The 17,722-nt window shown below is 33.1% G+C and overlaps 3 protein-coding genes across 4 annotated transcripts in view; all 3 read right to left on the bottom strand.

Moving 5' to 3' along the window:
* The window catches only part of LOC126892788 (uncharacterized), a 163,277-nt gene that overhangs the window by 88,395 nt on the left and 57,160 nt on the right, over positions 1-17,722 (bottom strand). The gene's annotated exons all lie outside the window — the stretch shown is intronic.
* Positions 1,250-7,001, bottom strand: LOC126892789 (uncharacterized). The gene is made up of 3 exons (XM_050662517.1): positions 6,807-7,001; positions 4,443-4,547; positions 1,250-2,264 (listed from the first exon to the last, which is right to left on the bottom strand). The coding sequence occupies exon 3, from the start codon at positions 2,255-2,257 to the stop codon at positions 1,298-1,300; it is 960 nt and encodes a 319-aa protein (XP_050518474.1). The 5' UTR covers positions 2,258-2,264; positions 4,443-4,547; positions 6,807-7,001; the 3' UTR covers positions 1,250-1,297.
* Positions 13,971-16,792, bottom strand: LOC126892786 (uncharacterized). Of its 2 annotated transcripts, none has more exons than XM_050662504.1 (2): positions 16,668-16,792; positions 13,971-15,251 (listed from the first exon to the last, which is right to left on the bottom strand). In XM_050662504.1, exon 2 carries the CDS (start codon positions 15,242-15,244, stop codon positions 14,282-14,284), a length of 963 nt encoding a protein of 320 aa, XP_050518461.1. In that variant the 5' UTR covers positions 15,245-15,251; positions 16,668-16,792; the 3' UTR covers positions 13,971-14,281. The 2 variants fall into 2 exon arrangements, with proteins under 2 accessions (XP_050518461.1, XP_050518460.1); XM_050662503.1 differs by having other exon boundaries at positions 16,664-16,762.

The raw sequence follows: 17,722 nt of genomic DNA, 5'->3' as shown, positions 1-17,722 counted from the left end.
TCAAGATGTATGGCAAATAGCTCTGCGTTTTGTGCACTACTTCTGGCCCAGTAACCATTTTCTAGTTTAATAGGAGGAGAGTGCATAATAGGTCTTTTCAGTCTTTTAGTAGCTTTTCATAAGGAATAATCTGTACTACCGTCATCTGTTAGCTCCTGTAAGTAAGAATTAATTGAGCCATTCTTTAATTGTAGGATAGTTCTTTTGAGTTGTTGACCTGCACGATTTAGTTTAGTCTTATCTTGAGGAGACTTTGTTTGTTGCCAGATTCTTCTCAGTTTTCTTTTTTCAATTATCATGTTCCTTATTTCCTTTGGATAATTGTTTCCTTTTAGCCTAGGTCTCAGTGTAGGAGTGTTTTCCCATGCTGCTTGCTGGATATTGTTCACCAACAATTATGCTCCTTTATATAATTGCTCTGCGTTTTGTATTGGTACACTTACATTTATTCTCTCTTCAAGGCTCAGCTTAAAACTTACCCAATCCGTCCATTTATTTGTTAATGTGGGGTTACTTTGCTCTTTAATAATTCGGTCACTCATGGTTAGTACTATGGGCGAATGATCAGAATTTAAGTCCCAACAGTCATCAATGTCTATGAAATTAGCTGAAATATTCTTAATAATAAAGAAGAAATCTATTAAATCAGGGGTCTTGTTTCTATCCGTAGGCCAGTAGGTTGGTCTACCAGTTGATAGTGCTTCACACCTCTGTTCTTTAATGGATACCAAAAGCTCCTTTCCCTTAGTAGTAGTGATTCTAGAGCCCCAGTATGTGTTCTTTGCATTGAAGTCACCTCCAATAATGAACCTTGCCCCTAAGCTTTTCAGGAATTCATTATACTGCTCTTTTTTAATAGAATGTTTAGGTGGGCAGTTATTGAACTTACATTTATTTCAAAAGTTTTAGTTTTTATGTGTACTGTAGTGGCTTGAATATGTGCAGTTTTATATTCCAACTCTTCTTGATGACGTATATTATCCTTTATGATGATTGCACTGCCTCTTTTGGCGGCATTGTCAGGATGTATTGTATGATATACCTTATATCCTTTAAATTTGATGTAGGATTTATTTGTCAAATGCGTCTCAGAGACAGATTGGGGCTTGCGCGTATTGTTAGTGATTTATTTTTTTTTTTCGGCCGAAGCCAAGCGAATTGTGTGATTTCTTTTGTGCTGCTGGATTGAATTGGGGGAGGCCTATGTCTAAACTTGGAATATTTAAGGCCAAGGAAGAAGATATTCGCGTACAACAAAATAAGTTTATATTTTACAACATAAGAATAAAAAAATCTTTTATACATATACGCTATTACTCTCAGTAGCAACACTATTTGGAACGTCTTCAATTTCAGCTTCTTCAAGGATCTCCACGTCATCCCTGGATCTTCTATTTCTTCGATTAAATATGTTATGCATCGCGATTTCTATATTTCTATCCATCTTAATTAAAGTTATAAATAAAACTAAAGACATACTGAGAGAAAACCATTCAGCTAAAAATATTGTAAATATCAATATACTGTACAAAGTTACATGTCCATAGGACCAGGTCAGAAAGTGTTCGAATGCAAAAATAGGTAACCAAAAGAATATAATGATATTTGAAGGTACCAGTCCATAATTTTTGAGGTTATTTTCGTTTTTTGGATTTCTGTAGTCTAGAAAGTTGAACACGGAAAGAGACAACGCTACAACAATATAAAGTCCATCAAGAATGACCATTCCAACAAAATGAACAAGAGTAAAAACTAAAGCGGCAACTACATAAATTAAATATATAGCATATTTGTTAAAGAGTGCAGACGATTTTACGAAGTTTGGACTGTGAATATTTAAAAACCAGTCCAAAGCAAGAAACAAACCAAACAGAAATATCACTGCAATGGATAAATCATTCATTTCCACAAAAATCCAGAAGACAATCATCGGAATACTATCAGCCAAATCCACTAGATCCAAAAATCCATAAAACATTGGAAAAAAGGACATAAATACTATGCGCCATATTGAATAATGAAGAATGTATATATTGGTTATTGTTTTCAGTTTTGGATTCTTTAGAATGATTGTAATTATGCAGAAGTCAGCTACTATGGATAGAATGCATATTATTAATTTTATTGTGTCAGTAAAATATGCTGTGTAATGAAGGATGTCATAAGTTTTTTGTATTTCGTCGTAAAAGGCAGTCATATTGTTCACGTCTGCAAAGGGATCTTCTTCAACTTTGGCAATATCAAATGTCTCCGCCATGGTAAACCTAAAATATGCAATATAAAAATATTAGTATATGTATATGCTTCAATAGTATATACTATAAAATAAACTGCTCATCAAAAGTTAGAGATATAGAAAATTCTGCTGATTTTCATAGTTGATTTTTTCGCGAACAGACGGATTCCGCTATTTTATTTTTTATTTTAGCCCTTTCTTTAGTATTTACACAATTGTGCAAAGGTTTACTCAAACTTATTTTTTGTACTTACTCCGGGTGGAAGAAAAAAATATGTTTTTCTTGTGTTAAGTTTGAGACACCCTGTAGGGAGAACGAGGTACAAATATGAGTATGCATCAGAACAATATTGTAGTCTTATGTTTTGTGAACATGCTGTTGTTTGCATTTCACTGATATCTTTAGAAACAAAAAAATTGACGGTTTTGTAATTTAACATGTGTTTTAACCGAAACAAAAGTTTGAGACACCTTGTAGGGAGATAAAAGCACAAAGGTGAGTATACCCAGATATTATGTTGTAGTCTCATATTTCTTGAACATTTTATTTTTTTAATTTCTCTCATATCTTTAATAACAAAGAAACTAGACGGTAATATTTTTTAATATGTTTTTCTATGTTTCACATGTGTGATGTGACGCATGTCGTCAGTTAAAACACATATTAAAGAGTAATATCGTCTAGTTTCTTTGTTATTAAAGATATCAGAGAAATTAAAAAATAAAATATTCACAAAATATGAGACTACAACAAAATATCGAGGTATACTCACCTTTGTGCCTTTTTCTCCCTACAAGGTGTCTTAAACACTTTTGTTTCGGTTAAAACACATTTTAAATTACAAAACTGTCTATTTTTTTTATTTCTAAAGATATCAGAGACATTCAAAAAACAAAATGTTCACAAAACATAAGACTACAATACGATTTAGATACATACTCCCATTTGTACCTCGTCCTCCCTACAGGGCGTCTCAAACTTAACATATGAAAAATATTTCTTTTCTTTCACCCGGTATAAGTACAAAAGAAAGTTTGAGTAAGCCTTTGCATAACTGTGTAAATACTAAAGAAAAGTCTAAAATAATAAAAAAAAATAGCGGAATCCGTTAATCTGGTCACGAAAAAATCTACTATAAAAATTCAGCAGAATTTTCTATATCCCTAAATTTTGACAAGCAGTTTATTATAAAATCAATGGGAAAATGCCAATAGTTGGCTGTATACCATAGTTTTAAAAACTCATACAGAAGTAGAAACTTCAAATTGTATACTGGTATAAAATCGTTTATTAAAAACTATCTAAAATGTCATCCAAATGGATTGCAAAACGTTTTCGTTCTAATTCAGAACATCTTCAGTGCATTGAGCATGTATTCTAATATATCTAACAAAATTTGCGACAAAATTAGTTTTATTTAGCATAACTAGAGCCGCTTCTTTAATTCTTCTCTTTTTACTATCGGATTCTTTCAGGATTATACTTGAATTTATCCACTGAACTCTATGTTCATTATCCCATGCGTGTTAACATATTTGAGATCTATCAAATTCTCTATTTTTAATATAAGACTGATGTTCACTTATTATAACGTTTAATGGTCTTGATGTTTCACCTAAATAAAATCGTTCGCATTCACAAGGTACTTTAAAAATGCAATTCTTTGTTATTTCTTGTTCATTGTTAGGTTTAGTTTTAGATAGAAGAGATCTCAATGTGTTTGTTATTTTGAATGTTGTTGAAATGTTATTTATTTCCTATTGTTTTAAGTTTCTCGGATAGTCCTTTTATATATGGTATTGATATTTTCCTCGTATTATTTCTTGTGAATGTTGTAGGATTCCTAGAATGCTGATTTTATTATCGTCGAAATGTTAATAAAATTATTTTTTATTTCAATTTAATTGTGGCTTATTCCCCATATAAATAGTTAATCTCCTTTGTTTATCTAAAAATATTCGTCGTCTTAAAAATATTATCAAATATTATTTTTTATCGTCATTATTTTTGCCTTTTTCATTGCATAACTTGAGCTTCTTTGTAATATTTCTCCAGAAGTTTTTATGTTAAAGTAAGCTGATGTTGATCTGTACCAATCTTACATCAAATATTATTTACCACTATAAAGTTGTAAAGAGAAATACGAAAATTAAAAAATACGAACGTAACAGAAAAGAAAAAGGTCAGCATATTTTGGTTACTTACTTGTTTGTTTAGGGGCGATTTTAGCCTAATTTTAATCGTCTTATATAGCAGATTTTACACAATTTAGACTGTAGACATATATCTACTCTTGCATATAATCATCATCTAAAATATAATTATTTTATATAAGGTCTGGTAAATTAAATCTTAAAATAAGGTTCAAAATACATCATTCATTATTGCTTAACGTATTTATTTATCTGTCAACCATTGAATGCTTGCCTGTATATGTAATCAAGCAGAAGTTACTAAGCAAGCTATCAGTTACAATAGCCAAACACATTAAAAAACTGAATAACTTAAGCAAATATATTAAAATCAACAAGAAAAAAGTCTGGTACTTAGTGGGGTGTGGTGACTTTCCAAAAACTTACATCGGGCAAATTGGTAGAATCTTTAGCAAGCGTATAGCAGACCATAAAACGTCTTTCCATAATAGAAAAACATCCATAAGGAAAAAGTTTCCTGTAGCTGGCGGTATACCATTATTTACAAAAATTAAAGAAAAAGACCTTCTGTGTAAAAGGTATATTAGTTTGAAAACCCTAATAAAGGGATACATTAAAATACAGCACGTTTTCGCTCTAAAGAGAGCATCATCAGTGTTCTAAGCCTAAAATAAGTATAACCATAATTAGTGAAGACAAGAGTAAAAAATTTTTTAAAGGATGACCAAGATAAAAAATTAGGTTATACTTACAAGCTCTACATGCTAAGCCACCAAAAACACATGGGTTAAAACCCTTAAAATGCCGACCAAAGGTCTTACATTGGCATATTATTTATTAAACCCTGGACGTGGGTGAAATTTAAAAGGTATACCTCAAGGTACCATATGACTATACCACAAGCATGTGGGTGGTTGAGTTGATTTCTCTGTCTTCACAAAGAGAAAGGTGAAAGCCAACTGATTACAGGTGAGAGGTGTGAAAGCGTTTCTGACTAATAACAGTAGAGACAGACAGTGTAACATGAAGTTGTGTGAACTGACAGGTAGTTTGGTACACTAGCCAAAAACTTATTAAATTTATTTGTGGTAAAATTCAATAATAACAACCAACATCGTGTACTAGGACTACAAGTATTCCACATTAAGCTAACAAGAACAATATACGGAGTGAAAATAACGTTATTTAAAAACGAATTGTCAACAGGGTTCAAATGAGTGTATTACTAAAGATAGGCAACCAACCATACATGCGATAAATTTAAAATATTATTTTGTTTTAATAGTTGAAAAAGAATAATTTAATGCATTTGAGCATATGGGCAAATTATTCTTTTTCAACCATTAAAACAAAATAATATTTTAAATTTATCGCATCTATGGTTGGTTGCCTATCTTTAGTAATACACTCATTTGAACCATGTTGACAATTCTTTTTTAAATAACGTTATTTTCACTCGTATTTTGTTCTTGTTTTGGAATACTTGTAGTCGTAGTACACGATGTTGGTTGTTATTATTGAATTTTACCACAAAGAAATTTTATAAATTTTTGGCTAGTATACCAAACTACATGTCAGTTCACACAACTTCATGTTACACTGTCTGTCTCTACTGTCATTAGTCAGAAACGCTTTCACACCTCTCACCTGTAATCAGTTGGCTTTCACCTTTCTCTTTGTGAAGACAGAGAAATCAACTCAACCACCCACATGCTTGTGGTATAGTCATATGGTGCCTTGAGGTATACCTTTTAAATTTCACCCATCGCCAGGGTTTAATAAATAATATGCCAATGTAAGACCTTTGGTCGGCATTTTAAGGGTTTTAACCCATGTATTTTTGGTGGCTAAGCATGTAGAGCTTGTAAGTAAAACCTAATTTTTTATCTTGGTTATCCTTTAAAAAATTTTTTACTCTTGTCTTCACTAATTATGGTTATACTTATTTTAGGCTTAGAACACTGATGATGCTCTCTTTAGAGTGAAAACGTTCTGTATTTTAATGTAGCCCTTTATTGGGGTTTTCAAACTAATATACCTTTTACACAGAAGAAAAACATATTTTCCTTCGCACTTCACTATCATAATCATTATTTTAATGACAAGTTGCAAATTTTACATAAATATTCAAAATAAAGGCCTTAAGCTATCTTTATTAGAATCTATTGAAATTAATGAATGGATTTTTGATGTCTTGGTATTGCTAACAATTGTATTCAAAAAACAAGAAGGAATTAAGAAATGAAATTAAAAACGGTGTCGCATTTTTATATTTTGTTTTATTATGAAATATTTCCGCCATATTTGAAAAAACTAATTGAATTTTTTCGTCGATTCTTGTTTTGTTGTTTTTCGTAAAGTACCTTCATTGTGAATGCAGATAAAGAAATAGTACGAAAGTAAGAAATGTACTTACATATTTTCCTTGTTTCCTAGTGAACCACATTGCGCTTAAAACAATTATTCAATTTTCTTAACACTTAAAATAATTATTTAGGTAATTTCCTCAAAACCTGTAACCTAACCTAACTGTTATGTACTTTAAAATAATAAAAACTGTTATAATGAGGGGGCTGTTGAATTATGTATTGAATTACAAGTGATACTATTGATAGTGATAATAGAATACTTGAATATCTAAATGTAATAAACAATTATATTAGAAGCTGTATGTTGAATCAGTAGGTATCCAACATGTACATTTAATAGACCAGTGATTGAGATTTAAAAAAAATAAATTCGTTATAGCGGTCTTTTTATTGGTTATATTCCATGATTAAGTCTATGACTAATCAGTAGATTATATCAGCAATGTGCTCTAGAGACCAGGGCATTTAGCACAAAATAAATCGATTTTTAAAAGCATCACCTAGAAACTTACGGAAGTTGCGGAAGGGTCTTATCGGCAAAAGAAAAACAAACACCAACGCAATAAGAAACAACAACCCATGGTTTTTCAAGAAGTCAAAGAACTTGTAGAACAAAAGAGAGAATGCTATCTGTGTTACAAAAGCACTGGAACGCAGGAACAACGCGCCATCTATATAGAAACAAGAAACAAAATAAATTCGCGAATAAAAGCAATAAAAAGAGAACATTGGATCAAGTTCACAAGTGACATGGATCACGACATATATGGCACACAGAAAAAAAAACAGTAACTGAATTTGTACAGACAAAGGGGATACCAACTGAGACATGGGAAAATATTTCAGAGAAACCTACAAAGGTGAAGACGCCAATGACGAACACGATTACAATACAGAAGACAGGTATATCACTAAATAAACTGAAGTAGAAGCGAGAATGAAGATCTTCAAGAACAGACGATCGCCACGTACTGATGGAATACCGAACGAACTGCTGAAATACGGCGGTCAGAATCAGAAACTCACTAATTGTCTCACAACATTGTTTAACCTTCGTAAGGCGGTGCTTGGATTATTACGTAAACAACGGTGCGGGATACATTTGCACCCCATCTGTATATCCATTTTTTCATATGTGAACGTCGGGGAAATTAATTTGAAAGATAATTAGGAGTTATTTATTATAGTACGAACAATAATTTTACAAAAAAGTATTCATTTCTTCTTAAAAAAAATTATTATCGTCGCAAGACAAACACATGAAATTTTTCACAGAATGAGCAACACAAACTTTTTACACACAATACAGTAATGTCGGGACTTTCGGTCTTTTTTCTCTGACATAAGTAACACCGACCTTGTCCCGTAGCTCTGTTAGCTCCAGGTGGAACATCAGAAACGTCCAATTCAGGATACGAAATTTTCATCATTTGCACCCAAAAGTCATTTTTGAAGATATTCTTCTTTAGCGGCCATTCGATTGAGGGTAAAATTGTACATAAATCTGCGCGCCTGCGCACACAGACAGCATGTAGTTCATTGCTAATCTTTCAAGATAGGTATGTATGTATCTGTAACCGTGCAAATAACTCATTAAAAGAATATATTAGTGTTTTTAGTAAATGCATTATTTATTATAATTCTTGTGTTTTTGGATTTGTGTTTCTCTGTAGTAAAATAATAAAATATTATGTAGGCATAACATTTTTACACTAATTGTCGCCGTGTTGTGTAATTATATCCGAAACTTATATGTCAATTACAAGGACCTCGCTGGAGTAGTTGATAGGGCGTTAGCTCCGAGATTGGAAGGACGCGGGTTCTAATCCTGGGCGATTCATATTTTTTTTATTTTTGGTTGTTTTAATAAAAATTTCTTGAAAGTGGTAGATAAGAAAGTTAGTTTAATTTTTAAATAAAATACAAATAACCTGTTAAGTATATTTACTTCGTTTAAATTACCTATATAATAGAAGAATATCTTCTTACTTGCGTACAAAGTACACACACATTCTTTTTTTTAAATCATGTAAACGCAAAGCGTTTTAAATGATGTAATGGGTGGAATACGTTTAGAATTGAATTTAATAAAAATTGAATAAAAAAATGGACAAAAGTAAAAAATAATTATTAAAAAAGATAGGTGAGAAAAACGAGGTCTGGGGTGCAGCTGCACCCCGCACCGCCTTACGAGGGTTAACAAAATCTTAGACAACTACAGAGGAATAACTCTCTTAAATACGACAATGAAGTTATTCACAGGCATACTCAAGGATAAATTGGAATCACAGATAAAGAACAGAGAAGAAGAGCAAGGATTCAGAAAAGACAGATCGACGACGGCCGCAATATTTGTCATGAAACAAGTGAAAGAGAAGTCGATAGAATATAACAAACCTGCCTGCAGCTCTGCATGTATTTGCTTCGTAGACCTAACAAAAGCATTTGACAGAGTCAGACTTAGCGATATAATAAAGAAAATTAAGCAAAAACGATACCGGCAAACATTGTTGAAGTCATAAAACAAATGAATAATAACAACACGACAAAAATTAAAAGAAACGACACCACTACAGCCAACATACCAACATCAGGAGGAATCAGGCAGGGAGACAGCCTCAGTCCATTTCTATTCAATATGATAATGGATGAAATAATAAAGGATGTGGAATTGCTACAACTAAGATTCAGTCTCGGCCACAGTCGAATAAGTATAGTGTGCTATGCGGATGATGCAGCCCTGATTGCAGAGGACAAGGATGACCTACAAAGACAACTTTATCGATTCTTTCAAGCATGTCGACGACTCAACATTAACATATCCACGCAGAAAACAAAATGCATTACCATTGCGAAAGACCCAATTGGATGCAAGCTAGTGGTAGAGGGAAAACCCATAGAATAGCTAAACCAGTTCAAATATCTAGGTTTAGAGTTATCATGACCCAGCCAGAGACCTAAGAGGACAAATTAAAAAGGCCGCTGTCTTGTCCGGATGTTTGAGAGATGTGGTCTGGAATAACCCATATATGAGAATAAACAGCAAAGTTAGAATTTATAAAACTTGCATCAGACCTGTTATGACCTATGGCATTAAATCAAGAGAAGACACCAATAAAACCAAAGGCATGCTACGAACAGCCGAAATGAAGAAACTAAGAGCAATAGCAGGGAAGACAAGAAGAGATAGAATACGAAACAACATCATCAGGGAACAATGTGGCGTGCAAGATGTAGTCAGATGGGGCAGGCAAAGACGAAGAGAATGGTTACTTACTTATTTCCTGTTACTCCGTAAAGGAGCATAGGGTATCCACGAAGCTTCTCCATTGGACTCTGTCTCTGGCCATAGCTGCTACCTCTCCCCAGCTCTTTCTCATACCTTTGTAGTCAGCTTCAATTGTTCTTCTCCAGGTAGTTGAGGGTCGTCCTTTGCTTTCTTCGTCCTGCTACTGTCCATTTTAGAGCTTTCTTTGTTATATCTGAGTTGTCCTTCCTCAGGGTGTGTCCCAACCAATTCCATCTTTTCCTTTTAATTGCAATTTCAATTGGCTCTTGTTTGGTTTTCTTCCAGAGTTCTTGATTTTTTATGATGTTGGGCCAATATACTTTCAAAATTTTTCGGAGGCACCTGTTTATAAATACTTGGAGTTTTTTGACAGTTCCGTCTGTTATTGCCCAGGTCTCGCATCCATACAGTAATACTGTTTTAACATTACTATTAAACAGTCTTATTTTGGTGTTTTGACTAATTTGTGTTGACCTCCATATGTTTGAGAGTGTTCCAAATACTTGTTGTGCTTTTCTAAGTCGATGTTTAATGTCCGTCTCGATTCCACCATGTACGCCAAGTATACTTCCTAGGTAGCAAAATTCTTGTACCTGTTTTACTTCTTCTTTACTGATATGTATATAATTTTTCCTGTCGGAGTTGGCCTATTCTCATCTCAACTGTCTTATTGACATTTATTCGGAGACCAATTTCTGCCGCCTCTTTCTCCAGTTTACTTAGCATGTTCGGCATATCATCTATTGTATGGGATACCAGGCATATATTATCTGCATATTCCATATCAGCCAGTTTCTTACCATCTAAGTAGTTCCAAGGGATTCCCTTTTTTCTGTCTATGGTTTTTTGTAAAATGTAGTTGAGACATATATTGAAGAGTAGAGGTGAGAGTATATAGCCTTGCTTTACCCCCTTCTCTATTTCTATTTTGTCCGTCATTTGACCCTTATGTAATACCTGGAATGTTGTTCGGTTATACATCATTTGTATTATTCTAATGATCTTAGGTGGAATTTTCGCGTGGCTTAAAATGTTCCAAAGAACTTTGTGTTTTATACTATCAAACGCTTTGGCAAAGTCTACAAACGTCATTATCAGTGCTGCATTCTTTTCTTTAATTTCTTCTATGATGATACGTGATGTAGCAATCTGGTCAATACAGGATCTTCCCCTTCTAAAACCCGCTTGTTCATTGCGAAGATTTTTATCGATTTCGACGTTAATTCTTTGATGTACAATATAGGCTAGTATTTTATTTATAGAACACAATAGTGCTACTCCTCTCCAGTTTTCGCATAGCTGCGCGTCACCTTTTTTTGGGAGATTTATTATGATTCCATTATTCCACTCTGTAGGTACGTGTTCTTCATTCCATATCTCTATCAGCAATGGTGCCAGTAACTCCACTGTTCCCTCAATGTCAGCTTTCCACAATTCGGATGGGATACCGTCAATTCCTGCTGCTTTGTTATTCGTCAGGTGACGGATTGCTTCACCTAATTCTTTCTTCGTTGCATTTATTTTTAAACAGTTTTCAATTGGTCCTGCTGCATGGTCTTCTTCAAGAGAATGGTTAAGTTATGTAAAAAGAATGGATGAGCACAGACTACCAAGAATTGCTCTAGAAGGAAAGCCAGCAGGCAAGCGTCCACCGGGGAGACCACCAAAAAGATGGAGAGATAGCTAGCAATCTACCTCTCAAGAAATACTTCAACGTCGGAATTAACAGATCGACAGATCTATAACAAGTGTAAGAAGAAGAAGAAGAAGAAGACCTAGAAACTTGCAACTCTTGCAACTAATTCAATATGTTTAGAATGATGTCAAAAAAAAGTCTACAATAGAAAAATGGGTGCAAATTCATCTTTGCATTTTAAAGCTCATAAAATGCATCCAAAAGTGCATCAACATGTCAAAATAAGTCTACTAAGAGCCAGATTTTATTACTCGGGGGGTTTTTTGGGGTCGCTGAAGACGAATACGCCATTTGAACCGACCACTGGAGCACCTGGTGCACTAGTTCACTGCAATTCCAGCAGATAACATGCGTTAGTAGTGACCTTTGACCTCAGGTGATCCGGGAGTTATTTCTAATGGCGTATTCGCAATCGTTAATACAGTTATTAATGCGGGACTATCTGATCATGAAGCAGTGTATACGAAGTTTTCCTTCTTCAGCACACCCTCCTCAAAAACCCGACGTTTAAATAGAATTTTTTCCGCCCAGAATTTTCGTAACTTCCAAAATTTATGCTAATCCGCGAGTAGTCGCGCGGTGAGATAGAATCTCAATTTTTATCTTTTTCGCGATAACTTTATGCAAAATTTTGCAATTTTGAAAAAATTTCGTAAGTGCTTCGAGGAAGGGTGTAGTAATTCGTAGGAATTTTTTTTCTTCTTCTTCTTTTTGTGGAATTTATGGCTTTGGGGAGAGCCAATTAGCTTTAACCCGCGAGTAGTTGCGCCGTTAGATAGAATCTCACATTTCATCCTTTTTTGTAATACATACAGTAAAATTGGTCAGTAACGGCCACTAAAAATGAAAGAACTATTGTCCGATATAGAAAGGTAGACGGTATTGCCAGTTTTTGTAGTATACATATAATTGGTTTGGGAAATTTTTAAACTGGCCGTTAGGACAGGTGGCCGATGTTAAAAGGTGGCCGTTAACACCGGTTTTTTTAATAAAATTGTTAGAAATATATATTTTCAATATAAAAAGTAGATAAAAATAATACAAAATAAAAATTTGTTTTAAATTCGTATTTTGAGATAGAATCTCACACGCGACTATCGACGTTACAGAAGTGAGCGCGACTACTCCCGGGTTAACTTCTGAGTGGCACTTTCCTTCTATAGACGAGGTCTAAAATTGCAGTGTTTTTCTAGATAAGCTTTTCCGCATCTTCAATAAGGTATTTCCTTTAATTCCTATTAAGCCAAAACATCGGAAACCTTGGGCTACGAAAGGTATCCGCATATCAGCCAAGAATATGCGTTCACTACTATACATCAAGAAATTTACTACCAATATTTCTGTCACTGAATATATCACAAAGTACAGGACAACCTACCTACAACTTATCAAATCAGCTAAAAGAACCTATTATCAAAATCGTCTGGGAAGCTGTAAAAGAAACTTGGTCTATAATAAACGACCTTCGAAATAAAACTCACACAGCTCAATCATTTTTCCTTCCAAATCCTAAAAGTTTAAACAATTACTTCGTTAATGTGAGTAAAAATATAACATCAAATATTTTGTCGCAACAAGATTAAATTTCCTATGTCCCTAATTCAAGAAAGGTCTCGAATTCATTCTTTTTAAGACCAGTCGATAATTCTGATTTGATCCAAACAATAAATAGTGTCAAAAGCAAATCATCCTGTAGTACTGTAACCTGCTGAAATTGTGCTGAAATTGTTTTGATTAAGGACTAATATATCGTTGAAACCACAGTGACAAATTGAAGTAAAAAAAAATTTAACTGCATTCAAAGTATGCCAAGCCGGGAACTAGTGGTAATCAAAGTTAGAGGGGGCTCTGCAAAATATTAAAAAAATACAAATATGTGATATTTTCAAATGGTTTATTGCTGTTTATTATTAAATGTATTATATTTGATAATAAACACCAATAAAACATTTAAAATATCACATATTTTTATTTTTTCAATATTTTGCTGAGTCCCTCTAACTTTGATTACCGCTGGTACCCGTCTTGACATACTCTGAATGTAGTTAAATGTGTTTTGCTTTAATTTGTCATTGTGGTTTCAACGATATATTAGTCCTTTAATCAAAACGATTTCGTTAGTGACCTTTTCATCGGAAATTTCTCGTTTTAAAAGCTCCCAAATATTTTCCATCTGATTAAGGTTAGAAGTTAAACAAAATATTAAAAAAATATAAATATGTAATATTTTCAAATATTTTATTGCTGTTTATTATTAAATATATTATAGTTAATGCATAATATTAACATTGCATAACAAAATTAAATTTAAAAATCATATTTTAAACAAAACGTACCTAGTGGAATAGTTGATTATTGTAAAAATTCATAGGTGGTCATAATAATATGGCCAGGAACTGTAGCTACCCAAATTCGTCCCTAAAGTAAAAAAAAGCGTCCCGAAAGTGAAGAAATTAGTCCCGAAAGTAGCTACTTTCGGTACGAGTCTCGCTGCAGAAAAATAACTATATTTTTTACATTATAAGAATACTTTCAGATTATACACCATTACTATCAATGCCCATACGATTTGGAACGTCTTCATTTTCACCATCTTCAAGGATCTCCACATCATCCTTGGAACTTCCACTTCTTCGATTAAATATTTTAAGCATGGCCACTTTTATATCTACATCCATTCTAACTAAAGCTACAATTAAAACTAAAGATACACTGAGAGAAAGCCATTGCGATAAAAATATTGTATACAAAACTATACTGTGAAAAGTAAAAGATCCGAAGGACCACATAAGCAGCTTGTCATATACAAAACATGGCAACCAAAAGAAGACAATGATATTTGAAAGTACCAATCCGTAGTTTTTTAAGTTGGATTCTTTATTTTTACTACTGTAATCCAGAAAGTTAAACAATGAAAGTGGCAATACTACAAGAATGTAAAATCCAATAATCCCGAACGTGTTCACAAATTGATCAATAGTATTAAATACAGCAGCAAATATATAAATCAAATAAATAGCATATTTGTTAAACAGTGCAGAAGGTTTTACAAATTGTGGACTGCGAATGTGAATATTTAAGAACCAGTCGAAAGCAAGACACAAACCAAATAGGAATATTAGTGAAAGTGATGCAATGTATATCTTCCAACAATAGTAGTAGAGCATTATTAGACAAATATGAGCAATGTTTAGTAGATCACAAAGTTCACGGAACAATGGAAAAACTGTTATAGCTACTATATGCCATACTGAATAATGAAGAATGTATATGTATATATTGGTATTTGTTTTTAGTTGTCGATTCTTTATAATAATTGTAATTATACAGATGTCGGCTACTATGGATAGAATGCTTAATATTAATTTTATTGACTCTGTAAAATATGCTGTGTAATGAAGTATATCGTAAGTTTGTTTTATTTGTTCATAAAACACAGATATGTTGCTGTCTGCAAAGGGATCTTCTTCAACTTCGTCAATATCAAATGCCTCCACCATGGTAAACCTAAAATAAATTATCATAAACTTAGCTTTAACATTTGAATAATTTAAGTTGGAATATTATAAGTCAGTCTCTTTTTTTTTAAATATCGATGTATATAAGCGATTCGCCATTCTTCAGGAACATCTTCGCCATTGATGCAGTTTGTAAATATATGTGCTAGAAATTCATACAATTTGTTTGCACCATATTTTAGTAGCTCTACATTGATCCCTTCTGATCTCCCCTGGACCAGGAGGGATCAATGCAGGTTATTAAATAATATATTTTAATAACCTTATATAACAAATTTTGCTTATAATTTGTCCTTATATCAATTTGTGGAGTTATTTTTGATAAAATAATTTTCACCCCCGAGAAGGGGTGGCATCCACCCTCAGGATAAAGGCGCAAGGTGGCACCATGTCCCCTTTGTTTCTTGAGGTTTCCTTTAACCACTCACCAATTTTTGTAAAAATCGATGAAGGTTCACCGAAATTGAAGGTAATAGTTGATTTTTATCTTCAGTGACTGCACTATACAAAAGGAATTGCAGTTTAATGATCTAAATGCGCGTATTTTGGAAGCTCATAAATTATTAAATGTAGTCGCCAAATAATTAATTGAATGCATTTTAAGTACAACTCTCTCTTAAGCCGGGAAGAAGGGGTGGTTTTCTTGCGAAGGGGTTGCAGCTCAATAATCGAAATGCGCGTGATTTAAGAGTTTATTCTTAGAAAATAAAAGCTATACAAATTATATCTGCGATTCGATATATTTTAATTTTTCTCAGCATGTTTCTCTTAAGTTAAATACATAAAGGGTTGTTGGGGGGTGAAGGGGATGAGCTCAAAAATCGAAACTATATCATTTCAAGAGCTCATAAATAGTTCGTAATTCTGCCGCCAAAATCGATTCAATACCCCTATTTTTAAGTAGTGGGGGGGCTGACTCAACCCCCCCCCCCACTAAAATATTAAATTCCTGCTCAGTGTGACGAGCTCAAAAATTTTAATTTGCGGAATATGAAAGCTCATAAATAGCTCATAAATCAGGGCTATTTGTTTTTTAATTTTTGCAAGTGGAGGGGGGCAGCTCAACACGGGTATAGTATATTATGCAACGAGCATTTAATGATTGTCATTATGAAGCGAGTATGATGGATACGAAACGACCCGCGTAGCGGCGAGTTTCGTATAGAGTACGAGCTTCATAATGATAATTAAATGCAAGTTGTATACACAATTTTTTCTATGATCATTCACAACAAAAATATATTCAAATTTATTAATTTTGTAATGCAAACAAATGAAGTAGTTTGTCATTTTGTTTACATATTGACAACTGTCAAAGCGTATATATTTGCACGGTTCATAATTAAAAAAAAAACTGATGAAACGTAAATAGAAACTGTTCAAAAATACAAATTTACCTACATACTTTACTTGTTTCTAGAACTTCAAATGAACCACATGACACATAAAACTATGTGCTTCCAAATGAATTTGTGCTTCTAAATAATGGAATCTGCTTTAATGAGGGATCTGTTTAATTATGTATTAAATTATAATAAAAGTGATAAATAATATTTAATATGATACGTGCATATTATCTAAATGTGATAAATAATTATTATTTTGGAAGTTATTTGTTCGATCAGTATGCAATCTGTAAAATAGACCAGTACAGTAGGTTTTAAAAAAATAAAATTATTTATTTCGTTTTTTTTTTATTGGATATCTTTTATGATTTTACGAGGTGATATTATGTCAAATTAAACAAAACTAAAATCAAATGTGAAACTAAACAAAAATATCGGAGAGAATCACAAAAATCAAGTGGTGGATGCTAAAAGATGAGAAACAAGGTCTATTTAGAAGACGAATAGTAGTAAAAATATGTTGGAACATGAAAGGAAGCCCTAATACAATTTGGAGAAAAATGGCCAGTAGTATTAGAGAGACTGCTATTGAAATACTTGGGAAAACGTCAGAAAAAAAGTTTGAGGATAAAGAGACTTGGTGGTGGTCAAACGACGTAAAAGGAAAAATAAACGAGAAGATAAAATTATATAAAAAGTGGCAAGAAACCCGATCCGACACAGATCTTCAAAATTATATGGTCGCCAAAAAGGAAGCGAAAGTAGCAGTAGTAAAAGCCAAAGCAGAATCATATCCAAACCTATACGATCAACTTGATACCAAGAAAGGCGAAACGAAGATATATAAAATAGCCAAACGAGCAAAGAAAGCAAAAGATTTTAATCAGATTAGATGTATCCGAGATGAAAATAATAAAATACTAGTTCACGAAAGGGATCTCAAAAAGAAATGGAGAAAGTACTTTGACAGCTTATTAAATAAAGAATTTGACAGACAGCCTGTAGAGTCAGCGGAGACAGTAGCAGCAATGGCCACCAAAATAAAAAACGAGGAAGTGGCTCAGGCGCTTCAAAAAATAAACAAAGGAAGAGCGGTAGGACCAGATAATATTCC

This window comes from Diabrotica virgifera, chromosome 9, assembly GCF_917563875.1.
Source record: "Diabrotica virgifera virgifera chromosome 9, PGI_DIABVI_V3a".
NCBI lineage: Eukaryota > Metazoa > Arthropoda > Insecta > Coleoptera > Chrysomelidae > Diabrotica > Diabrotica virgifera.
This window is presented reverse-complemented; position numbering and strand designations above follow the sequence as displayed.

Excerpts from the sequence above, each read along its gene's own strand:
- LOC126892789 (XM_050662517.1), bottom strand. The coding sequence starts at position 2,257 with ATGGCGGAGACATTTGATATTGCCAAAGTTGAAGAAGATCCCTTTGCA.